We start from the raw sequence: 21,940 nt of genomic DNA on the forward strand, positions 1-21,940 counted from the left end.
GCAAAATTTACATTTTAATCCTTATATGACGACATTGTGTAGCCACGGTAGCTCAGTCAGTATAGTGGCTGGCTACAGACTGGACAACTAAGGTTCAATCTCCAACAGGAGCAGAGGATTCTTTTCCTCTAGCCTCTGTGTCCAGACTGGCTCTCACCCAGCTTCCTGCCCAATGGGTATTGGGGTCCTTTCCTGGGAGTAAAGGTCAGCCGGGGTGTGACGCTGACCACTCACCCTTATCTACTGCCAAGGTTATGAATGAGTAGGAGCCATACTCCCCCCCGCAAGTGCCTACATGGTGTGTAGAGGGACAGCTTCACTTTTTTTATGGTGATATTTTTGGCAATTGCACTGTATAAACACATTCTTGACCTTGGCACTAGAAGGGCTTGAGTGGTCAACACCATGCGCCGAACCATGCTTCACCCCTGGTCAAAGGCCCCACAGGTGGTCTGGACACAAGAGGTTGGATGAAAGATCTTTTGTGCCTGTCAGGGATAAAACCCCAGTTGCCCAGTCCACAGTCAGACACTATATTGACTAAGCTACCCTAGCTCATATCATAACATCACACACCTATCTCATCTTTTCTTACAGAATAAGAAATTAGGCCAATATATATGCAAAACTGTTCTTTTAGACTTTACTCTTCATCAAAATAATACAATTATTAAAACTATACTTCTTATAATTTTATAATTTAGACATTGGATGAAGTCCAAAAGACCATATTACATATTATATAACACACCATTGTCAGAAACCTTCAAACTTTGACTGTTTCCACTGTCTGCTCACCCAGTGGCTCTTGTGAGACGAGCAAGAATCAGCCGCTTTTCATCATTATCCATCTCCATAATTCCAGGGCTTTCCAGCTTCTGTCTGATCCAGTTGCACTGTTCAAGCGAGTTGATGAACATGAACTCGCATCCAATGTGGCGACAATAGGCTGTCTCAAGTCTCCGTAAGATCTCACGCAGTGACAGCGCTTTCTCTTTACCACCAATGAATGTTGTAGATGGCAGTTTGAATACCCTGTCCATATCGGCCTCATCTGTACAAGAAATTTATATCAACTAACAGTGACACACAACAAATGAGCCAGTATATTATCCTTTATCAGCCCACTGTAACTGGCAAGGAACATAAACTGTTACATCTTAAATGCATTTCATGCCACATGGTAGCATAATGAATTGTGCTTTTAATTAAATACTTAAATTTAATTTGACTATGGATATCTGCAGGGGAGATATGTGTGGTATGATAAGCATTAATGTGATTACCACAAGAAGTTGCAACCTTCAAGCCAGAATCTATCATTTTAAGACACATTAATTTTAATTCACTAAATGCTGAACAGCAATACCTTTCCTTCTTGCCGAAGAAGATCAATGAAGAAACAATAAAAATTCCATTACATATTGAAACAACAATGTAAAACGGAAAGAAACACACCAAAGTGTATAAAAACTATCAAATTCCTGAAAAGTCAGGACGCCTTGAAGCGTATAATGACTTGGAAAATGTGAGTCTGCAGAAAATTCCAAACACAACTATCCTGTGACAACGATCAACAGTAGACTGGAACAATCAGTTTCCAACTTCAGCAAGCAGAAAGGAATATGAACAATGACCCCACCTCAATAAAAAACTAAATTATGCCTGTGCCCAAAGACACTGCCATGAAGATATTTTGGGGACTGCAGATAAACTGCCACACATTATTATAAACCTTGGTACTAGTTGCACATGAGTAGTCTACTGCAAGCTCTTGCTTTGTCCCCAATATCCATGGATAAGAGACTGGCTGTTGAAAAATATTCCTGACAGAAATAAAACCAGTTACTATCCAGCCTGAAGCCTTGTTTCTTTTCTCACCGAGCTAAAAGGTAAATGTGCTATTAAATAAACCAGGGATAAACAACATCTCATTCAAAATGGCCTCAAACATCCAGGTTAAAGCCCATCTCTCTAAACAAAGAACAATATATATAAATGTGAAGTTTGAAACATGTCAAATCTAGCAATTTCCTATTCATAATTTCCCAGTTTTGAAAATTTGCGAAAGATATTTAATAAACATATGAAATTACCTTCACATATTTAACAGAAGTAGAATAAGTATGTATAAATAACTACCAAATTATACCTGGTTCATAAAAGCACATCACTTTGAAATAAAGCAGAGAGAAATATTTACATACAAATAAAGCAACACAACACACACCAACATGCAGCAACATAACAGAGTTACATTAATATGAATACTACAGAGTACACACACACATAAGGAATTAGAAAATATTATTAGATCTTCACAGAAATTAAAATTTTGAGAACAGTGGCTTACAGCTTTATATACTGTAAACTTGTAAACAATGTTATTCTGTGAGATATATGCACAGATCTAAAAACCAAATATTTTACAATGTGAAATAGAACAATAAGGGGAGTAAGGGGATGTATAGTGAGTCAGCCTGCACAAAATGCTGCTCATCATCAAGCTGTCAAGGAGCTGGGCTGTTTCTTGGCCTGTTATGGTCTCAGATATTTAATAGTCTCTTCAGTCATCATCTTTTATTTCTTGCTTTAGTCAGTCTGTACATCAGCAAGCCTCTCTCTCCATTCTGTGATATAACCATTTTTATGCAGTCCTAAATACCAGTCAAATACAAATTTGACCTAAATGTGTTTTCTAAAGTTTTCGCAGCAACTAACAGCAATAAAGTACTCTTGGGATGTCAGCTGTGTAGAATAAAAATCACCGACACTTCAGGGACCATGTCTGTCCCCATCATCAGGTCTATGATGTAACTGCGTGTCCAGACCATCCTACATACATATATATATATATCTATCTTCCCAGAGCATGGGCACAGACAGTCTGTGAAACATTGGTGATTTTTAACCAGCTGACTGCCTGAGGAGAATTTATTAATGTGACCTTTGGTTCATGTGACAGGCCTGGTTTCTTTTGTAGTATTTATTACTTCATTTATTCATTTTTGGTTCAAAGTGGCTGAATAATATGAACCACTTTCCTTATTTACATCATTTTAGTTCTGTTCTAGCCAGGAATCAAATCATCGAAGATCCAACAGTATATCATTTCACCAAGACTCCAAAACTCAATTCTTGTGTACATACAATATTCAAACTTATTTGCATTACTAATTACTCACATAAAGTATAACTTGCTTTGTTCATAACTCTGTTATCTGAAGTCCACTCATGTCATCAGAAAGCTGGAGGGATGTGTCATACAGTACAACAAACATTACATAAACATAACCTGAACCCACACCATGACTGAAATTAAAATGTATCGAAAATAAAAACTGAATAAGCAGGGTATTAAGACATTCTCCAATGGTGTAAAACACATTTCCCAAATCTATTCTCTGCTGTTTTACGTCCCTACGTTCATTTATTCCTAATATAAATTTAATATTGCAAAGTTAATCATAATAAAGACATCTGACCAAACTGAAATTATGTTTGGCACTAAATGGAGATGAGGAGTTAGTTAACTTCACAAGCTGACCACTTTACTTCTAGGAAAATAAATCAGATATGCATTGGACAGGAGGGTGGATGGGTCCCAGAGCTAGTCTGCACATGCTAGCAAAAAGAAAAATCTTGCAGTCAGGAACTGACACCTAGCCATCCAGCATGCAACCAGTAACTATACTGACTGAGCTATCCTGCCTCACTGAGCCAAAATTAAATTCACCCAGTAACATTTAATGCAGATATTCAATACTAAACTTAATCAAAACTCATTCCACAGTTTTGGAGATCAGACACATGAGCAGATGGATGGATACACTTTATACACCGAACGGAATGGCACACAACACAAAATAACACAATTACCCACGAAAATTCGAATATTTCACTGCAACTTTATGCTGACAATAGAGTAGCATTACCCAACCTTAAGTATCCATTTCTCCATTGGCAAATTACACACAACTGTAGTCACTTAACAAATCATGTGCTGGTTTATATTATTCAGCTTGAATATTAACAGTGGTTGATTTATCCACTGCAGAATTATTTTCTTGAATGAAACATATAATCATTACACAGGTAGAGTACGTCACTAAACTACTTAAAGCAAAAGAGAAATACTGTATAACAATTTGGTTCAGAATGATAGTACAATGCTGATGAATATCTAACTCGTGACATATATTTCATTGGTTTATCTAAGCAAGCACACCAGTGCTTACATAGCCTGTGATGTTTGTTTTATGTATTCTCGGGTCTTCTTTCCACTGTAATGGGCCCTTTTTTCATGAAAACACAAAAAGAAAGTTTAAATCCATAACTTAACTTTATGGAGCAAAGTTATTCAATTAGTCCAGAAATTCCCTGCTCTTAAGGTACATCACTATGAATGGACCCTATCATGAGCCAGTTAAATACAGTCTACACACAACTTTATTATGGTCTACCTTAGTATCATCCCCTCTACGCCTCCAAGTCTGCTTCAGACTTAATGACCAAAATCTTATGAACATTTCTTGTCTCTCATTTGAGCCATTAGCCCCACCCATCTTATTAATTTTATGTGTCTCACCTGCAAATTATAAATTAAGGATTACAAGAACTCATTTTAAATACAATATTCAAGCTCAGTTGTATCAATACAGTACAGTTTATCACAGTTACCAAGCCACCCATATTGTAGTACCTCAGAAAGCTAAAATAAATTAGTTACGTACGTTCCATCATGGAGGCCACTTTCTGCTGCAGGTGTTGTGAATATGTCGTACTTGGTCTCTTGCCTGAATGAAACATTGCAACATAATACATAATGAACAAACATGCATGCAAAATAATACTGAAGCTCTCTGTTAATATCATTCACACGCCATTTCTAAATTACACAGCACACCTCAGGGATACAGAGAACAATGTATCTCAAACACAACATACCAGTTCATATGCTGGAATAAAAGTTTTAGGAAGAATTTACAATTCCTTGCACTCCTTCAAACTTCTCCATTTACAAATTAATAAGATTATAATTTAGTTATTCACTTTTTTGTATAGGTTCCACAAAATGTAAATGCTCCCATCTATTTCATCAGCAGAGAAAGAGCTAGCAGGGTGGGCCCCAGAGTCGGCCTGGACATGGTAGAAAAGAGAAAAGTCCCTGCCCCTGCCAAGAACCAAATGCCAGTCACTTGACTAGTTCAGCTAATTTTCCTCTAGTGCACTTTGCAACTATCTTAAACTTGATAGACATAACATGAATGTCTTGTATTGTAGCCATCTTTCTAAATGTTGGCACAAATAATAATTTATAAAGAATTTATAGGTATGTTTATGATCCATCACTACACAAAGTTCACATTCTACCCCCCCCCCCCACCCAATGATTTCAAACGATTGCCATTTTGTTGTTAGTCTAAAAAAGAAGTATTAAAAACTGCTTTTTTATTTATTACCACATATATTGGTTCCCTGCTTGAAGTGGAGGTTATCTCAAGTCAATTGATCATGATCACATCAAGTTTAAAGAAAATCCATCAATAGCTTCAAATCATTTTAATATAGCCTATCTTTCCTTATAAAATAAATAAGTAGAATGAAAAATAATTCTGATAGCTTCTACATACAGTCACATCAAACTTGTAAACTATGTAGTGTGCTCAACACTAATGTTCCAATCTTATATGTGAAAGAAACTTTAAAAGACTAATTTTTCCATTTTCTTTACAAAATACCAATGAGATGTCCATATATTACAAATCATAATGCTTCTATAAAAAAGTATCAAACTATCAAGTAGTAGGCTACTACAGAAGAAGAATGAAGTGGAATAAAGAAATGTGTGATGTCATAGTTCTATGGTCAAATATGCAATATAAATTTGAAGGTGTATTGTACAAGTTTCCCAACTATTTACAGAGCTTTCATTCAAAATTTAATCCTTTCACAATTAAATTGCTTCTTCTAGATATAAGACAAGAAATGTGTGTGTGGTAAATGATATACATAAAATTTAAGGGAAAACTGAGTGGTTACTTTGCTTCCCACTAACCACATAAAAGTTCATAAGCAAGTCTTTTACATACCAAAATGACATTTCAATAGTAAACTTGTTCTGTATCATCCCTGAGGTATACCATTACAGTTAGGTATTAATAAAAATATTGATTATATAAAAATATGCTTATTATGTAGCACTGATTAGCAACAAAATAAATTACATCACAGATGCATTCTCGATTATTAAAACAAACAGATGATGAAAAGAAGCAATGTCAAATACTAAGAAAGAAAGTTTATAAAACTAAATAAACAAGAAGTCATGCAGATCAAGAACTAAAGCATAGACTTAAGAGCTCAAGGTGAAATTTCAAGATCTCAACAGTGAGTGTGAAGATGACTGTCTTCTGCAATATTCCACATAGTCTGGTAGACATTTAACAATGTTTCAGAGGTGCTTACTACCTTCATCATTGCCCTGTCAAGCACCTCTGAAACATCAGTAAACTTCTACTATAGTACATGGAACATCCCCAAGGACAATCACCTTAAAAGCTCAAATTCAAAGCACATTTCCTACAGTTTCCTATAACTTCTATCATACAATATAATAAAAACAATCATTATCCCAGTAAACTGTCAAAAAATAACAATTATATAGAGACACATACTGGAAGCCAGTAGAATCCTGTGAGTCTACATCTCACGTCACTTTCAGAATATACAGATAAGATTACCTCTCTGCCTAAGCATCACATAATAGTGGTGCAGTGAGAGTGTGACAGCAAGGCTCCATGCATTCTAAACACCAGCACTAAATGGAAATAAGTAGTCAGCTTCACTGGACATTTAACCCCCTGGCCAAACTGCCCTCACTACAGATTAGATATTACTCCTACTGGAAACACAATCCTAGTCATACAGTCAGTAATAATTCACCTCAGAAGCAAAGTTATAGTATATTCCAACAGATTTTTGTACCACATATAAATGTTGTACATGTTTAGTGTTTGAGATTTTATCATCTCATGATGGTAAAAACATAGACTTTGGTTTTCTAGTATGTGACACCTCAAAAGTTTTGAAAAATATATATGCCAAGATAAATTTCAGTTGAAACTACCACCCATATATTGTATCTACACATAGTGAGGAGAAATAGTTTCTATTAGGTAGGATTTGAGGTTCTCGCAGCTGCAACTATAAGTATAAATATGGGTGTCTTCTGGGTTGTGGCACCATGTCTGGTAGTCTAATAGAAGATTATCAACATTTCTGAGGCAGCAATACCTCTGAAGTGACAGCACACTTCTGCCAGACCATATCATGCTACAACCCAGAAGACAGCCATTTCATATACTTAGTCACTTTACACAAATCAGGTGCTCAACATGACTTCCTCAACTCTCAAAAATATATAGCACAAGTTGATGTGACATAACATGTTTCATTCAACAAAATGTATAACTTTTTTCAAGTGAACAGAATTTAATTTCAAAATTAAACTAAATTAACTTAACTGTCCAGCATATTCCAAAAGTGTCATTTGTACACAAAAACTAAAAAATGTTCAAATTACTAAATGTAATCAAACATTTAAGAATGATGCTCCTGATATGTGCATGCCGACAGTAAAGCTGCAGGATTAACGGGATGAGTTCACTTATCTGATCGCATTTAAAAACTACAGATCCTAATTCCCCTTAAAGTTTACATAAATTTAAATATTCAATTCAATTATTTGTAATAAGAAATATACACTTTCAGCATCTGCTACTCCTGTCATCTGTCAGGCATCATAAGATGATCATTCCATGCATTCTGAATCAGTAAATTCTGACAAAAGAAAGAGAGGAAAGGTGTAGTGAATTTAAAGAACAAATACTTTACAAATGTGTTCTTTGCTCTTTTGTATACCTCACTGGCTAGGATGTTAATTTATTGCAGGTATAAATCTATTACTGCAAAGCTAACCACATTAAAGATATTAGACAGCACAAGATCAGAAAAAAAATTTACTTTTGTTTTATTAAAATGTCCAACAGATTGAAAAATGATTCAAACAAGCAAACATTAGTTATTAATTACACATTTTATACCACATATTGTTTATAACTACACAATTTTTTACAAGAAAGTTAGATCTGATCTTACACATCCATGGCTAGAGTGGGATTCGAACCCACAGTCCCAGTGACCAAGCAGCACAACGCCTGCGCCTCAGACCACACGGACCCCCAGGAGTTATAACAGGCTGATAAAAACCAAGATTACATTTTATATACAACTTTTAGTGTAGCTCCCTCCCAATACCAAATGTCATCAGAACCCAATTAGCAGTTTTGGAAATAAAACATGGGCAGATATAACCTCTACCATAAGCATCACCTTCTGGAAATCATGCAAAAAATCTCAGCTACATACAATACTTAAAAATGTTATTTTACAGGAAGAACTGTAACTTCATCTAATTACTAACCGACAATTCAGTATCATTTATGGGATCCTGTGGGAAAACTACCCTTCCCTTATACCAGGCCGAGTCACTGCATAGGTCATCAAACTAGTAAATTTCTGGAGTTACTGAGCATGATTTGTTAGCATCTTACTTTGGGTAAAACATTAAAAAATACTGACTAAGACTTGAAAGAATTTCATTTTGCAGCAGCTCGCCTGCACATTTAGAACATTTCTTTGGTGTTAAATAGACAAGATACTAATTTTTTTATATTTATTCAGAACAAAATATGGGAGCCAATGGGGACAGACAAACATATAGACCACAATATAAGTGAAAATAAATATTAAAGATAAAGGAACACAAAATAGAAGTCCTTTATTAATTTCTTCAACTAGTTAACAATTTGTCACCTACTAAAGCTGCATAACACAGAAAACATGAGATAAAAACAGTGAATAAAGAAAAATTTATGTATGAAACAGTGATTTGGTGGCATGGTGCATTTTTGAGTGATAACACTTTAAAGCCCAGTGGTAACTATATGAATCACATGCTTTAATAAAGAATAACTGCATTTTTTCCACAGAGTAATTTAAAGGTTTCATATAATTCTCAGAGTAAACAAGTATTTCTCTAAACAGTATTAACCAACTGATCCTTGCAATGCAGATGCACTGATGTACGGACCGAATTTTTACAAATTATTACACAAACTTCAGTTTCAAAGGGTTAACTATTCTGATAGCTATGATATGACATGAGATGAAAGTAAAAATAGTGTACTTATGGAAATAGATGTAGTAAACCTACAGGAAAGTTTTCTTTTATTTTCTGGCATTTATTTTGAAATATTTAAATTCTATATATTTATTTTTAGCGTCACCCGCAGTGGACTAGTGGTTAGCATACTCGCCACTGGACCCAAGGTTTGCAGGTTCAAACCCAGCCAAGGTCTATGTGTTTTTAAGGGTGATAAAAATCCGTAGCACAACTTCCTTTGGAGGGGAAGTAAAGCTGATGGTCCCATGTCGTAGATTTATGGCACGTAAAACAACCTTACGAGCATGAAACAAGATGTTTCATAAGCAAAATTCAGCAGTCATTTCTCACCCAAGCCTCTCACTACTAGATGGCTCTAGCAGACAAATCAGGATTGCGTATAAATTGTGCAGAGGCAGTGGGCTGGTCACTCACTATTCACAAATGCACGCTTCAAAGACTAGGAAAACCTCTGAAAAGGAGATGGTGAAAAACCACAAAAAAGGAGAAGTTATTTTAGCACAAAAAAATCAAAGTAAACAAAGTTGTTAATTTTGGTTTCAATGTTTCCAACTACACTTGAAAAACAAATATTGCACAAAACAAACAATTCATGTGAAAGGGCAAGGTAAGGTGTGAAATATTTTGTAAACTAATTAGGTCATAGTACAGAGTCTTTTTGTCTTGACAAGCTACCAGTTGCTCAGATGGTCAACAAATATGCTGCTTTTATGGAACTCAAAGTTCATTTCAACTCTTCTGCACCTAGGTCTCACACATTATCTTATTCCTTTAGGTCTCCTGATAGAAATAATGTATATTTTAAATTAAAGAGAATAATTTTATGGTGAATATGCCTCACACAATGAGACTAGCAATGTAAGTAGCACAGATTAACACTCCTACAGGACAGATTATCAGCTCCTTAAACTGCTAGACAAGAAATACTTGTATGTCCAAGTTTCAATCTCACCAAACCAAGGCAAAAAACAATCAGCCTACTTGTCTCAGGATCTCATGAGTTGGCTAGTATGTCATATAAACTAGTTCCTGATTCTTAACCAGGTAAAGGACACTAAGCACTTTGGATCAAAATTAGTTTTTCAACATTAATAACAATATTTTCATTCAATGTAAAAAAAATCACTGCTGCACTTATTTAAACAAATAAACAAGACACATATATTTTTAAACACAAGATATTTTCTGGGAGGGATAATGGGGATTTTAGATCAAAAAGGGGGGGGGGGCATTAGACACACACACCATGCACAAAATCTCACAAAAATACAGAAGAAATAACCAAACTAATATCAACCCTTATGATGCCTGACGTTATCTGTAATCCTGAATCATATACTTCAAAAACAGCTGACTTATAACATCATGTACGTAGAGAATCCACCATAGTTTATATGGCTGTATCAGTCCTTACCAAAGGAATAGTGGCTATAGAGCAATTCTGGAGGGTGTTTGTCATCCAAATCTGCACTTGAAATTCCCAAAGGGTCCAGCTTGGCAATGTGATGACCTCGGATCTGACAACACAATGCAAGAAGGTTCCATGGCATGGTAATAGGGAAAACAAGTTCAGGTTTCTAAAGCTACACAATATAGAAAAGTCACAATGTGAGACAGGAGAAAACAAAATTTTACATGGGAATAACATCATGGAGAGATGAGTTAGTTAATTTTAAAGACAGCAAGATGACCAAGAATGCATAACTGGATTATACAGAAATGGCCACATGCTACATCTGTTGGCATACAAAAGCTTGTATATAAAAGTGAAACTGCATTAGAAATTTAAAGAGTATTGAAGGAAAACAAATATCACAGTTTTCTACATAGTTACTCCCAAACTGTCATACTTGCCCAACTATAATGTATACTACTTTTCCTTCAAGTACCTCCAAATAACTGAATGCAGAAAAAGAGGTTACATTATATCAGACAAGAGAAATTCAAATTTTAAATTACACTTCCAGCTTCAGTGGGTCAATCCTCTAAACAAAAACAAAACAACAGAATATAATGTACATATTTACAGCAAATTAATAAGATCTACAATATCCTTAATGTTACTTCCACTAAAAACAACTAATTTCTGTTGGGGTATGATTAAAAAAACTTATGCCAACAAGAGCAATATCAGTACCTGGCTGAGTATTCCTTAAACTCAAGTGCAATGATGTAATTGTTAGTGAATGCAAAACAAATGTGCCTGTATGCCACATTTACATTTCTCAGAAAAATCAACAATTACAATAATTTAGACCACTATCAAAATATTGCCAAGTACATACACAAACCAGCCACTTTCTCCCTCCTCTTCCAATCAGCAATAACACCACTGAGATATAATATTCCACCTACACACAATTTTTAACATTTCACATGATGACTATACCCAATAAAGTCTTCTTGAGCAATCGGCTGCATAAAAAAAATTGTACCAGAAACCGCAAGAACATAACAGATGTGACAAGTGATATATAACATGGCCTGAACAAAGGGTTAAGCAAAAAGGCGACACCAACTGCGGGATGGCAACCATCATACTCTGCTCACCATTCTGCCTTCATCAAACAGGAACTTTGCTAAGATTTTCAACAACTATAGTAAGTATAGAGAGTAATGCATTAAATTCAGAAAGTAACTACCATAATGTTCATATTTAAATAAGGCACAAGTTAAGTCTGGGTAGCATGAAGCAAACATGGCAAGCCACACGTTTAGTTGTTAGTGCACTATTGACAGTTAAACAGCTCTGCCATATGTTATCTTGAAATGACAAGCATCCATAAGAAACGCCTGAACCAGGTGACAGTTTAAGATTATGTTACCCGCATTCATGTTCGCAAAGTCCAAATAATAAATCACAAAACACATGCAAAATGTTAACAAATAACATGCACTCCAAATTTTCCTATTTGCACAGTTTTAGTAAAAAAGAAAATAAATCACAGTCTAACAAGCTTTTTCCTATAATATTAGGCTTCTGTTGCTGCTTTCAAAAACAGTCACTTTACATATATTGAAGTTACTCCATATTAAATACAATACCTTTACACAATAGCAAATTGTGGCCATATAAATCAGAAATACAGGTTGATATTTGACTTCACATTATTTTACATAAATTAGGAAATGCTGTTTATGTAGGATACAATTACAGATATAACTAAAATTCCAAAACCAGTACATATTTTATCACAGTAATACAAATATTCAAAACCTCAAATCTCACGAACAAAGCAATCTGATTCATTGTAAACAACTTTCAAATCAATTGTTTTCTGGCTTTCTTTTACTTCACACTTTCTTCTACACTTCAATCGGCAAAAAGGAAAAGTTGTAAGAGACAACATGAAAGAAAAACTGTAAAAAGAGGCATAGCCCATCAAATGAAAGGAATAAACTGCGGAATAATTTACTTTAAATCAAGTTATCATACTAAATTTTGTGGAAATACTTTCATCAAGGATTGTGAATACATGCACAAGATACAAGCCTTGTAAGTAAAAACATTTGAACAACAATGCAAACATGAGAGGAACTGAAGTCACAAGGTCAGGAAGCTAATGTAAAGATGCTGAGACCTGCCCAGAAAATGGAAATTATTATTTGCAAGTCACATGACCCACATCACCACAGGCTGCCTTACCCAGCATGTAATGGCGCACCACCTGCTCAGGAGGTGCCCCCTTGCGGTCAGTGTAAGTACCATGAAGATCAGCATACGTAATACCCAATGGGTCCAAGTCAGCAACTAAATGTCCTCGAGCCTGTATAATACCAGTCAGTGAATTTATGAATACCAAGCACAAAATTAAACACAGATACACAGACTCCTGTCACAGAATAGTGCATTCAATTATCCATACCTCAATTGATTGGTATAAACAGAATAAACTATAAATATGCAGTCATCTTAATGGGTTACATAGCCCAAAGCACATACCAAGGCACTGATTCATTTAAAATTACAGATGTTGCATTAAAATAAATTTATAAGGATCTGACATCATCAATTATTGCTTCAGTCAGAAGAAATATTTGAACTTCAGATTTTGTACATAATAACAGTGCTTCATTTATAAAATGTTTATGTTGTTTGTATGAAGAGTGGATAGTTCCTAGAATAAGACTCCATAACACTAGAGAGAACATTACACCAGATATTTAAACCATGCAATATAACATTCTCCCTACTGATTACAAGAAATCTGATAGACTGAATGAAACACAATATGCTATTTTTAAAAATCAATGAGAATTTGAATTGATGAAGTGTTTTCTCACTGCATGATATATTTTAAAATTGATAACATGCATTCTAAACACTAGGAGCTTTCATATTGCTGTCACAATTAAATCATCAATAACAGATCCTTAGTGTATTTAACAGAGTTAAAAACTCATGAGTACCAGGTCACACTGTTGCCTAAAATCATCAGTATGTTATGTTTTACAGAATATTTGTTTAGGCATATAAAGCATTTAAAAATTAATTTCAACTGCCACATAAATCGCAGCATCGGCCAATGGCAAACTTGGAAATATTTATGTTCAAACATCAGTCACAGAGAAGTATGAACACTGCAATTGGAAAAATTAGTAATCTACATCAGATAATTATTATAAGCTTTTAAGACAGCACCTGATATTTCTTTGTCTCCTTATCTGTTTCAAGTGCTTTTTTATATATTCATGTGTTTAGTTAACTATTGAGGGGGAGATTCCATTTTAATACATTTTACTTCACTAGATGTGCAAATGGGTAAAACAACATAAAAAACGTGAGAACTACATAAGTCTCCATCACCACAATTTCCTTGAACTGACATATACAGACAACAAACCAAACCCCAAAGTAAATTTAATACATATGAAAACAAATAAACATAATAAACCAATTACATTGAAGAATATATTTATATCATAACATGTGAAATAATTCAAGCAATGTCACACTTCATATAAAGATCATAATTTAGGTGTGATTACATGCTGGAAGACAGGGTGGTAGTGGTGGTTTGTGTAATGTTATATGTTAGCTAAAGATGATGATGCACCAAAATTGTGCACTGATAAATTAAATATAAAGTCTATCAGTAATCATAATATGGCATGTAACCAAGGTCATAACCTAAAACATACTCTTATATAACCTTAATCAAAACAAGCCTGTGCAACATACAGGGTTCCCACAAATGAGGTACATACCTTTAAAAATTAATTTCAAAAAACCAACTGTCCTACAAATTATAAATTAATATCAATTCAAATATGAACACAAAAACATAGACCATTTTCTATAAAAAAACTGTGCTGTGAACAAGCTGATACAAAACCTTGTGTTAAAAAAAGAAGAAATTCTATGTCAGAATGAAGAAGGCAAAACTGAAAAATAGCAGTCAGTAAAGACACTAATAACAATGAAACAGAAAGACAAAAGCTAATTTGTCTTTTGAGTACCACTCATGGGTGATCAGATTTTGCTGGCTCAAGACAGGGACCGGTGGAGGGCATTGGTTAATTTGGTGATAAAACTTCAGATTACATAAGACATCTAGTTAGTTAGTTAGTTAGTTAGAGTACCACTCATAATGACAAGATGGTTCTAAGTAGTGTATGAGTCAAAAATCACAAAGAACAAAATATCTTGCTTCATACAGAGAGAAGGAAGTAAAAACAAAACATTCTTAGACACTGTTATGAAACCATCCAAACATTATCAATGAGTCAAGCACAGCTACGCAAACCATAACAGCAGATCACTGTGACATGCCTCTAATAATCATCTGAAATATTTTGTTGGCCCACCATGTTGGATGTACAGGTTTTATAATTTTTTTCATTTCTAATACTAGACCCCAGTCATGACTGCATAACATGAGTGCATGAATCATACATACAACAGTAACAACATTATTTCAACCGAAGTCCATGTGAGTTATGTCAAAAGTTATTAATGCATCTAAAACAAATTAACTTCTATATGTGGGCCACACAGATAAAAATATGTACTAACTGGCCTTTCAAATAGTCATCATTTCTAATTTTAAACTATAAATAACAAAGATGTTGAATTTTATAGAAGAATGTAATATGTTTAAAAGTAAATGGCTACTGTAACAAATTCAAATGTCAGCAGAATTTTAATACCCCTATGCAGGGGAGATAAAACCAGGAAGTATACTACATAACTAGTTAACTTAAATGCCCTAATTACCATTTTAATGAAAAATTTTCAGAGACAAATTCTGAAATCTGGGTTAGAGTGCTTCAAAGCTTACACTGCATGGCTGCATCAAGGAAGCGGGTGAAGATGTAAGCAAATGTGTGATTATTACAAATGTATGTTAGTACTGTTCCCCGTCATGCAATTAACCTATGTCCAATTCGTTATTTATGTAGTGTTCCATGTTCTTCTTTCTAAATGACCTTCCAAGCATATGTTTTTCTACTTGATATCAGTCACATAAAAATGATATATGGATAGTGTTGAAAGGAAAGGACACTTATCAGAGGAAGGATTCACAGAGAGAACATGAGACATAAAATTGTCTGTTCCAGAGTCATCTGAGCATTTCACCTTCTCAAAATGGTCAATTTACTGTGTAACAGATGAACGTGCTACCTCCAAAACTTGCCATTTTTTCCCATCTTGACACAATGCCATTTTCTCTCTGCGGGAGACAGCAAGTTGCTCTGAAATGCCAGTAACTTGTGTCATTGTGACAAGGTGTGATACCCAGAAAACCTTGTAACAAATACAGAACATACTAGATGAGGATCTCTGAGCAGTGAAAACATTCACTGGGTCTTTTGGTTGTGATATCAGTCTCATAAATAATTATAAACATTCAATTTTCAGGGTTTCTACCCTGTAAAAGGGTTAGTAAGTACCAACAAATTACATGGCATCACAAGCCAGTACATAACACTGAAACCCTCAAGCCTCACAAAATATTTAGTTCACACTGTAAACAAATCAATATGGATTAAATACACATTAGTATTGTCAGAACTGAGGTGGACACTAGCTCTGGCCATGTGTTCCTCAAATTCTCAACTATCCTATTCATGCATGGATATACTTGATATACAAATATGCCAGAAAAAAACTTACATCATACCAGCACTAAAATGAGGCCTTTAAATCATAACAGTTTAAATTAAGATTGGATATTTTTATAAATACAAACTAATGCCGACACAAAATAATCTGAAAAACATAGTAATGAACAATACCTGGTATGATCGTATAATGGCCTGCACTGCAAGGTGATCATCAATGATCTTCTCATTTATCTGACCACCAAGTGCAGGTGCTGCTGAGCCCCCAAGGTATGGTGCTATACTTGTTACAGGAACCTGATTGCGACCAGGAGCTGCTAGGGAGGGAGGAGGTTGATACGCCTGACCAGGGGCTGCACCAGCTGAACTGTTGCGAAAGAATGAGTCCCATGACTGTAACAAAATTGAAGAAGAAAACATTTACTTGATAGCCCTAGACAGGAACTAACAAGGGGTTACAAAATCAAGTATTTCACAATTTTTACTCTTCACCTAATATTTATGGGGTGACAAATCAAACAGAATCAGGTGGATGGCATATGTTAAGTATGCTGATTTTTTGTAGTATAAGTTACAAACTGTTTTGGTTAAAAGTATGAAATGTCTGCAGCAAAGTTTATGAGAAACTTTAGGTGCATCAGAATGTACAACGCATTGATTACAAACTTACACAGTCTTCTGTGATTTAACCATTCTGTTGACTGGCTCTGCTAATCTATCTGCTGATACTAAAATGTTGACAAATTGTGGTACAAGCCTTCTATGAAAAGTTAATTATTTGGCTAGTCAAGAAATTCCCTTCTTTTATTGAACCCTTGGTTTCATCAGTGTTCACACTAATCCTGCAACTGGCCTCTATCATGAGTCAGTAAACACAGTCTACACCTCCACATATAATTTCACAAAGATCCATTTTAATACTAAAATCCTACCTATTCCTAGGTTTCCTAAGTGTTCTCTTCCCTTCAGGATGTCAACCCCTATATGTTGTATGCATTTCTTGTTATTTCCAAGGAAGAAAGAAAAAATGGGAATGTGCAGTATATATGTAATATAGCTAGTTCTGTAATAAAAGATCTGTACTGGCATTATATGAACATTAAACATTATAAAATATTAAGAAAAGCAAAGAATGAAATTATAAAATACAAGTACTATGAGAGAGTGCTTCTGAGTTTATCATCTGCTACTAAAGAAAGTGTTCAAATTCAATTCCTATTTCCTTCAACAAAAACCTTCCAGGCAGGTTCAATAAAAAGAAACAATGTCTACAATTTGAAAACAGATTGCAGTTTGAAGATCATTACTTTTAAGTTCACTAACTTTTATACTGTCAACTTCTTTACTGTTGAATGACAACTAAATTCATGGAGCAGTGTCCTTTAGAAGCCAATAGTTTAACAGCTAATCAAAAAAATTTCCCACCTTTCATGAAACCTAAAAGATTCATTCCAGTGGTCATAACCTAAGCCAGATGAATATAATTCACAACCTCACAAACTATTTCTTCAACATTCATATCATGCCCCCATTTATACCTAAGTCTTCCACGGGCTCTCTTCTTTTCAGATATACCAAATGAAATTTTCTCTGTGATAATGGTATATAAAACAACAGTATTATAGGTCATATTTCTGCAGGCAATGTAAGTGTCTGAAAATCATGATTTAGCATCCAATAGTGAATAGCACTAAAAGCCCCCACTGCATGCTAAGTGGCATACTTGTAAAACTGAAACTGGTATGAACTTGAAACCATATGGTAATCTGCTGGTACACATACAGCATTCACATTATGTAATGTGGCCTTCATTCACAGCTGTTGTACCTCTGATGTATATTCAACAGTAAATCATTAACAATACTATGGTAATTCTAAATAAACAAATTCATATTAGATAGGTGTCAAGTATCCTCCAAAAATGACTCATAGTCACTAAAAGTTGTTTTAAATTCCAGAACAATTTATCATAATAAAAGCTGTATATTTTAAAATTCTTTGAAAACCTGATACAAGGAAATGACAGGAGACTAAAGATGATCAAATGAAGTAAAATAACATGGGTGTGAACTACAGCACAGATGATTTTGGCCAGTAAGCCTGAAAGGAAGACAGCACTTAGAAAACCTAATGCATAAATGGGAAAAAGTATTAAAATGGATCTTGGAATTGTGTTGAAGAATGTGGACTAGATTCATCTGGCGGAGAACAGGGACCAGTGCTGAACTGTTGTAAACACAGTCATGATCTTTCACTTTCCAAACAAAAGGCAGGGAATTCCTACAACTATTAGCTTCTGAGGAAGGACTTTGCTAGATGGAATTAGTTCCATACTAAATTTCAGGACCTCAAATTAATGAAGTGCTGTTAAGATTACTCCCACCTTACCAGTTCACATGCCCACAGTGGTGGTATTAAATTAATAAGTACAAAGGTAAAGTAGAATAATGTTCCCAACAAGTTTCATTAAAATCTTCCCAAGACTGGTGGACAGTTAAATTACTGTAATGATAGATTTTTATCTTAATTTTCAAGTGTGGAGTATAATTCTACCAACTCAGGCAAACAATTCAGTAACACAAGTGCATACTTATAACTTTTGCATCAATGTGTTAAATATTTTAGCTTACATCACTTCTTTGAAATATTATACCATTAATTAAATCATGTCACTAGTTTACTTTGTCATGCATATGATAATGCAGTTCTAACAGTTGCTAAATGTTTGCACATGACACAATGTAACAAGCTAGAACTGATAATGTCAAGCATTCCACAGACTATTATCTAGGAACTCAATGGATATTATATGATCAGTGATCCCAACTGTATCCTGACCTTGATATCTGCATGTTTCAGCTGTAATGCTGTCAAAGGATTTATTTTAACTTTGGCTCAGATATTACTTGCATCATAATGTGAAGAACATAGACAGAGGGTGTCTGAAAACATAGAGCTCAGGAAAATATGTGGATCTCAGAGTGAAGAAATAACAGCAGGGTGGAGAAAACAAACTGAGAAGCTTCATAATTTGTACTACTTACAAAACATTACTAGGATGAACAAATCAAAGAAGATAAGATGCACAATATATGCAGGACTCAAAGGGGTATGACAGGTGAACACAAATATTTAGAAAAACCAGAAGAGAAGATACCAAGTTATAGTTAGAATACTAATAAAATTAATCTTAAGAAAACAGAGTGTGAAGGCGTGTACTACGCATATTCCACTGACTCAAGACGGTCCAGTAGCGGATTCTTCTGAACACTAATACACCTTCACTTTCCATAAAAGTAGGAGAAGTTTTTACCAAATGAAGGATTACCACCTCAAAAGATTCTGGTGATGAAAGGAAGTCAATTTTTACCATGTGACTTATCAGTTTCTTGCTCTGCTATAACACAAACGTCGGGAAATATGCAATGGGATACTCACAGAACTACTAATATATTAAGGGAGTTTAAACTCAAGTAAACAATGGAATGTTGTGCCTAAATGGGTATATACGCCCCATAAAAAACGCACCATGAAGCAATATTGGAAGCATGGAAGTAAATGTGTACATATTTTAGATCACAGCACTTACTGAAAGATGAGAAGTCAATTTCAGGTTCCAGCTGCCTTACCCTATAGAAACATTTCCTGATACCTACTAGACAGGAGGATGAGTGGACACCAGAGCCAGTCTGAATGTGGTAGCGAAGGGAAGAGGTGTATAAAACATTAATGAGAACAGTAGGTACAAGTAAAATTATATATACAAGAAGTTCTACATAGGAGAAACCATGATGTAAGATGAGCATTAATTCATCAGGAACAAATTATGCAGTATTTTACCAACATTTTGCATCCACATGAAGTTACCTAGAAAAGAACCTCTGTCTATTTTATGTCTTGTTATTAAACCCAACACAAACATAACATAAATTAATGATGTGTTATATTAAACCTTAAATAAAGAGGATGAAAGGGTGGACTGGGTTAAATTTACAGCAGATACATTAAACATGAGTAAATCTTCCAGAAAATAAGAACCATACATGTCACTGGAATAAAAATAAGCATTATGGCTTGAGAGTCTAGATGCTGTAAAAAAACATATATACATAATATTACTGGATAGTTATAAAAACAAAAGCTGAATGGGGTGAGATCTGAAGTGTTCAGGCCAGTGAAGTTGATGATGTTCTCTGCTGTGATAACATGTGAATTTGTAGGTAGTCACATTTTGGGAAAAAATGATGTCTCCATTTTTTATGTTTCTCCAAAATGCTGGTATCTACATCACAGTACCATGGCATGCTGTCACTGAGTTATATTAGGAAAGGATGAACAGCTAGAAAATCACAATGGGCAATCAGCATTGTTTGATACATCTAAAAACATGTATCAATGCTATCACTACACCACAAACAATAATATAGAACTTACCACATGCACACTTTTAGGATCTGCCAGCCAAGCATTGTACATTTCTTCAACGTATGCAGATGAGCTACCGTTCAAAAATGGTTCTGTTTGAACAGGAGCATTATAATGCCTTGTAATTGACACCAACACTGTGCAAGATGTTTTGCCAGACCTCAGAAGCCATGACGCAAAACGTTCTGGTCCTGCCGCATTATGAATCAATGGTGCCAGAGGAACCAAATTGTTCAACACTGTCCGAACACGATGCATGTTTATTGTTCTTGGTTTTCTAAAATAAAGGATACACACTTTTTGCACTATTTCTAGTACTTTTTACACGCATAAACAACTTCAAGAAATACACCTTAAGAATTCTGATAAATCTCATTCTTGTAACGTGTGAATGAAAGGTATATCTGTATGTTTTAGAAAGAGACCACGGATAAGTTTAGCGCTTATTCACTCAATGCGAAACATTCCATGCCCAAATACTTTGGGTTGGATCCAACTTATTTATAGTCCCGAACTTACAACACAACTTACATCGCGAAAACTTCGCCGAATGACGTACTGCCAGTTTCTTTCCGTTTTCACCTCATTCGATAAAAATGCTAAAGCATGGTACTTGAAATTTTCAATGTGACAGTACAAACATAAGAACTTTATTACAAACATAGTTTCAATTAATTTACTACGCGTTTCGTCGTTGCATATAGTCAATTATGAAGACATTTCCTAGATAAATATATAAAGCTCGAACTGGCATTTCCGGAAATCTCAACATCATCATGACATCGCGAACAATGCTTCTTGCTGTACAATAAGTCAGATATGTGACCTTAATACCTATTTCAGTCTCGTTAAAAAAATAGAGGAACACTATTCGAATAACAGCAGGTACAAATACCACGATCGATATTTTTGGCACATACCAATTGCGTAGTTACACACACCTTGGGGATTATTGAAGAAACTTATTAATACGTTTTATAATAAAAAAATAAACGATATGCATATATCCAACACAATGCAAAACTTATATAATGTAATTCTTACTTCCGTTCGAATTTCACTCTACTTCAACTCTTCCCACCGACAGCGATGTTATCTATAGACTACACTACAGTGAGACGGGTTATGTAACTAGCAGCAACCTTGTACTCATCTCTGCTTTCTACCCACAGCTCTGTATACATGACATCTGTGCCAAATACC

The 21,940-nt window shown here is 34.8% G+C and overlaps 1 protein-coding gene across 9 annotated transcripts in view; it reads right to left on the reverse strand.

Moving 5' to 3' along the window:
• The window catches only part of Ogdh (oxoglutarate dehydrogenase Nc73EF), a 41,668-nt gene extending 19,728 nt beyond the window's left edge, over window positions 1-21,940 (reverse strand). For 2 of the 9 annotated variants that reach the window (XM_087346646.1, XM_087346642.1), the window contains exons 1-6: window positions 21,782-21,940; window positions 20,747-21,014; window positions 16,487-16,705; window positions 10,662-10,764; window positions 4,734-4,796; window positions 799-1,054 (exon numbers count right to left, since the gene is read on the reverse strand). In XM_087346646.1, the coding sequence (XP_087202772.1) occupies window positions 799-1,054; window positions 4,734-4,796; window positions 10,662-10,764; window positions 16,487-16,705; window positions 20,747-20,995 (890 nt within the window). In that variant the 5' untranslated portion in view covers window positions 20,996-21,014; window positions 21,782-21,940. Of the gene's footprint in view, window positions 1-798; window positions 1,055-4,733; window positions 4,797-10,661; window positions 10,765-12,893; window positions 13,015-16,486; window positions 16,706-20,746; window positions 21,015-21,678 lie in introns of those variants that run through there. The other 7 variants (XM_087346648.1, XM_087346645.1, XM_087346647.1 and 4 more) reach the window with 5 other exon arrangements.

The sequence above is a fragment of the Zootermopsis nevadensis genome, unplaced genomic scaffold (genome assembly GCF_977971745.1).
Source record: "Zootermopsis nevadensis isolate Lab colony 2312 unplaced genomic scaffold, Znev_1.0 Znev_ptg000010l, whole genome shotgun sequence".
Classification (NCBI taxonomy): Eukaryota; Metazoa; Arthropoda; class Insecta; order Blattodea; family Termopsidae; genus Zootermopsis; species Zootermopsis nevadensis.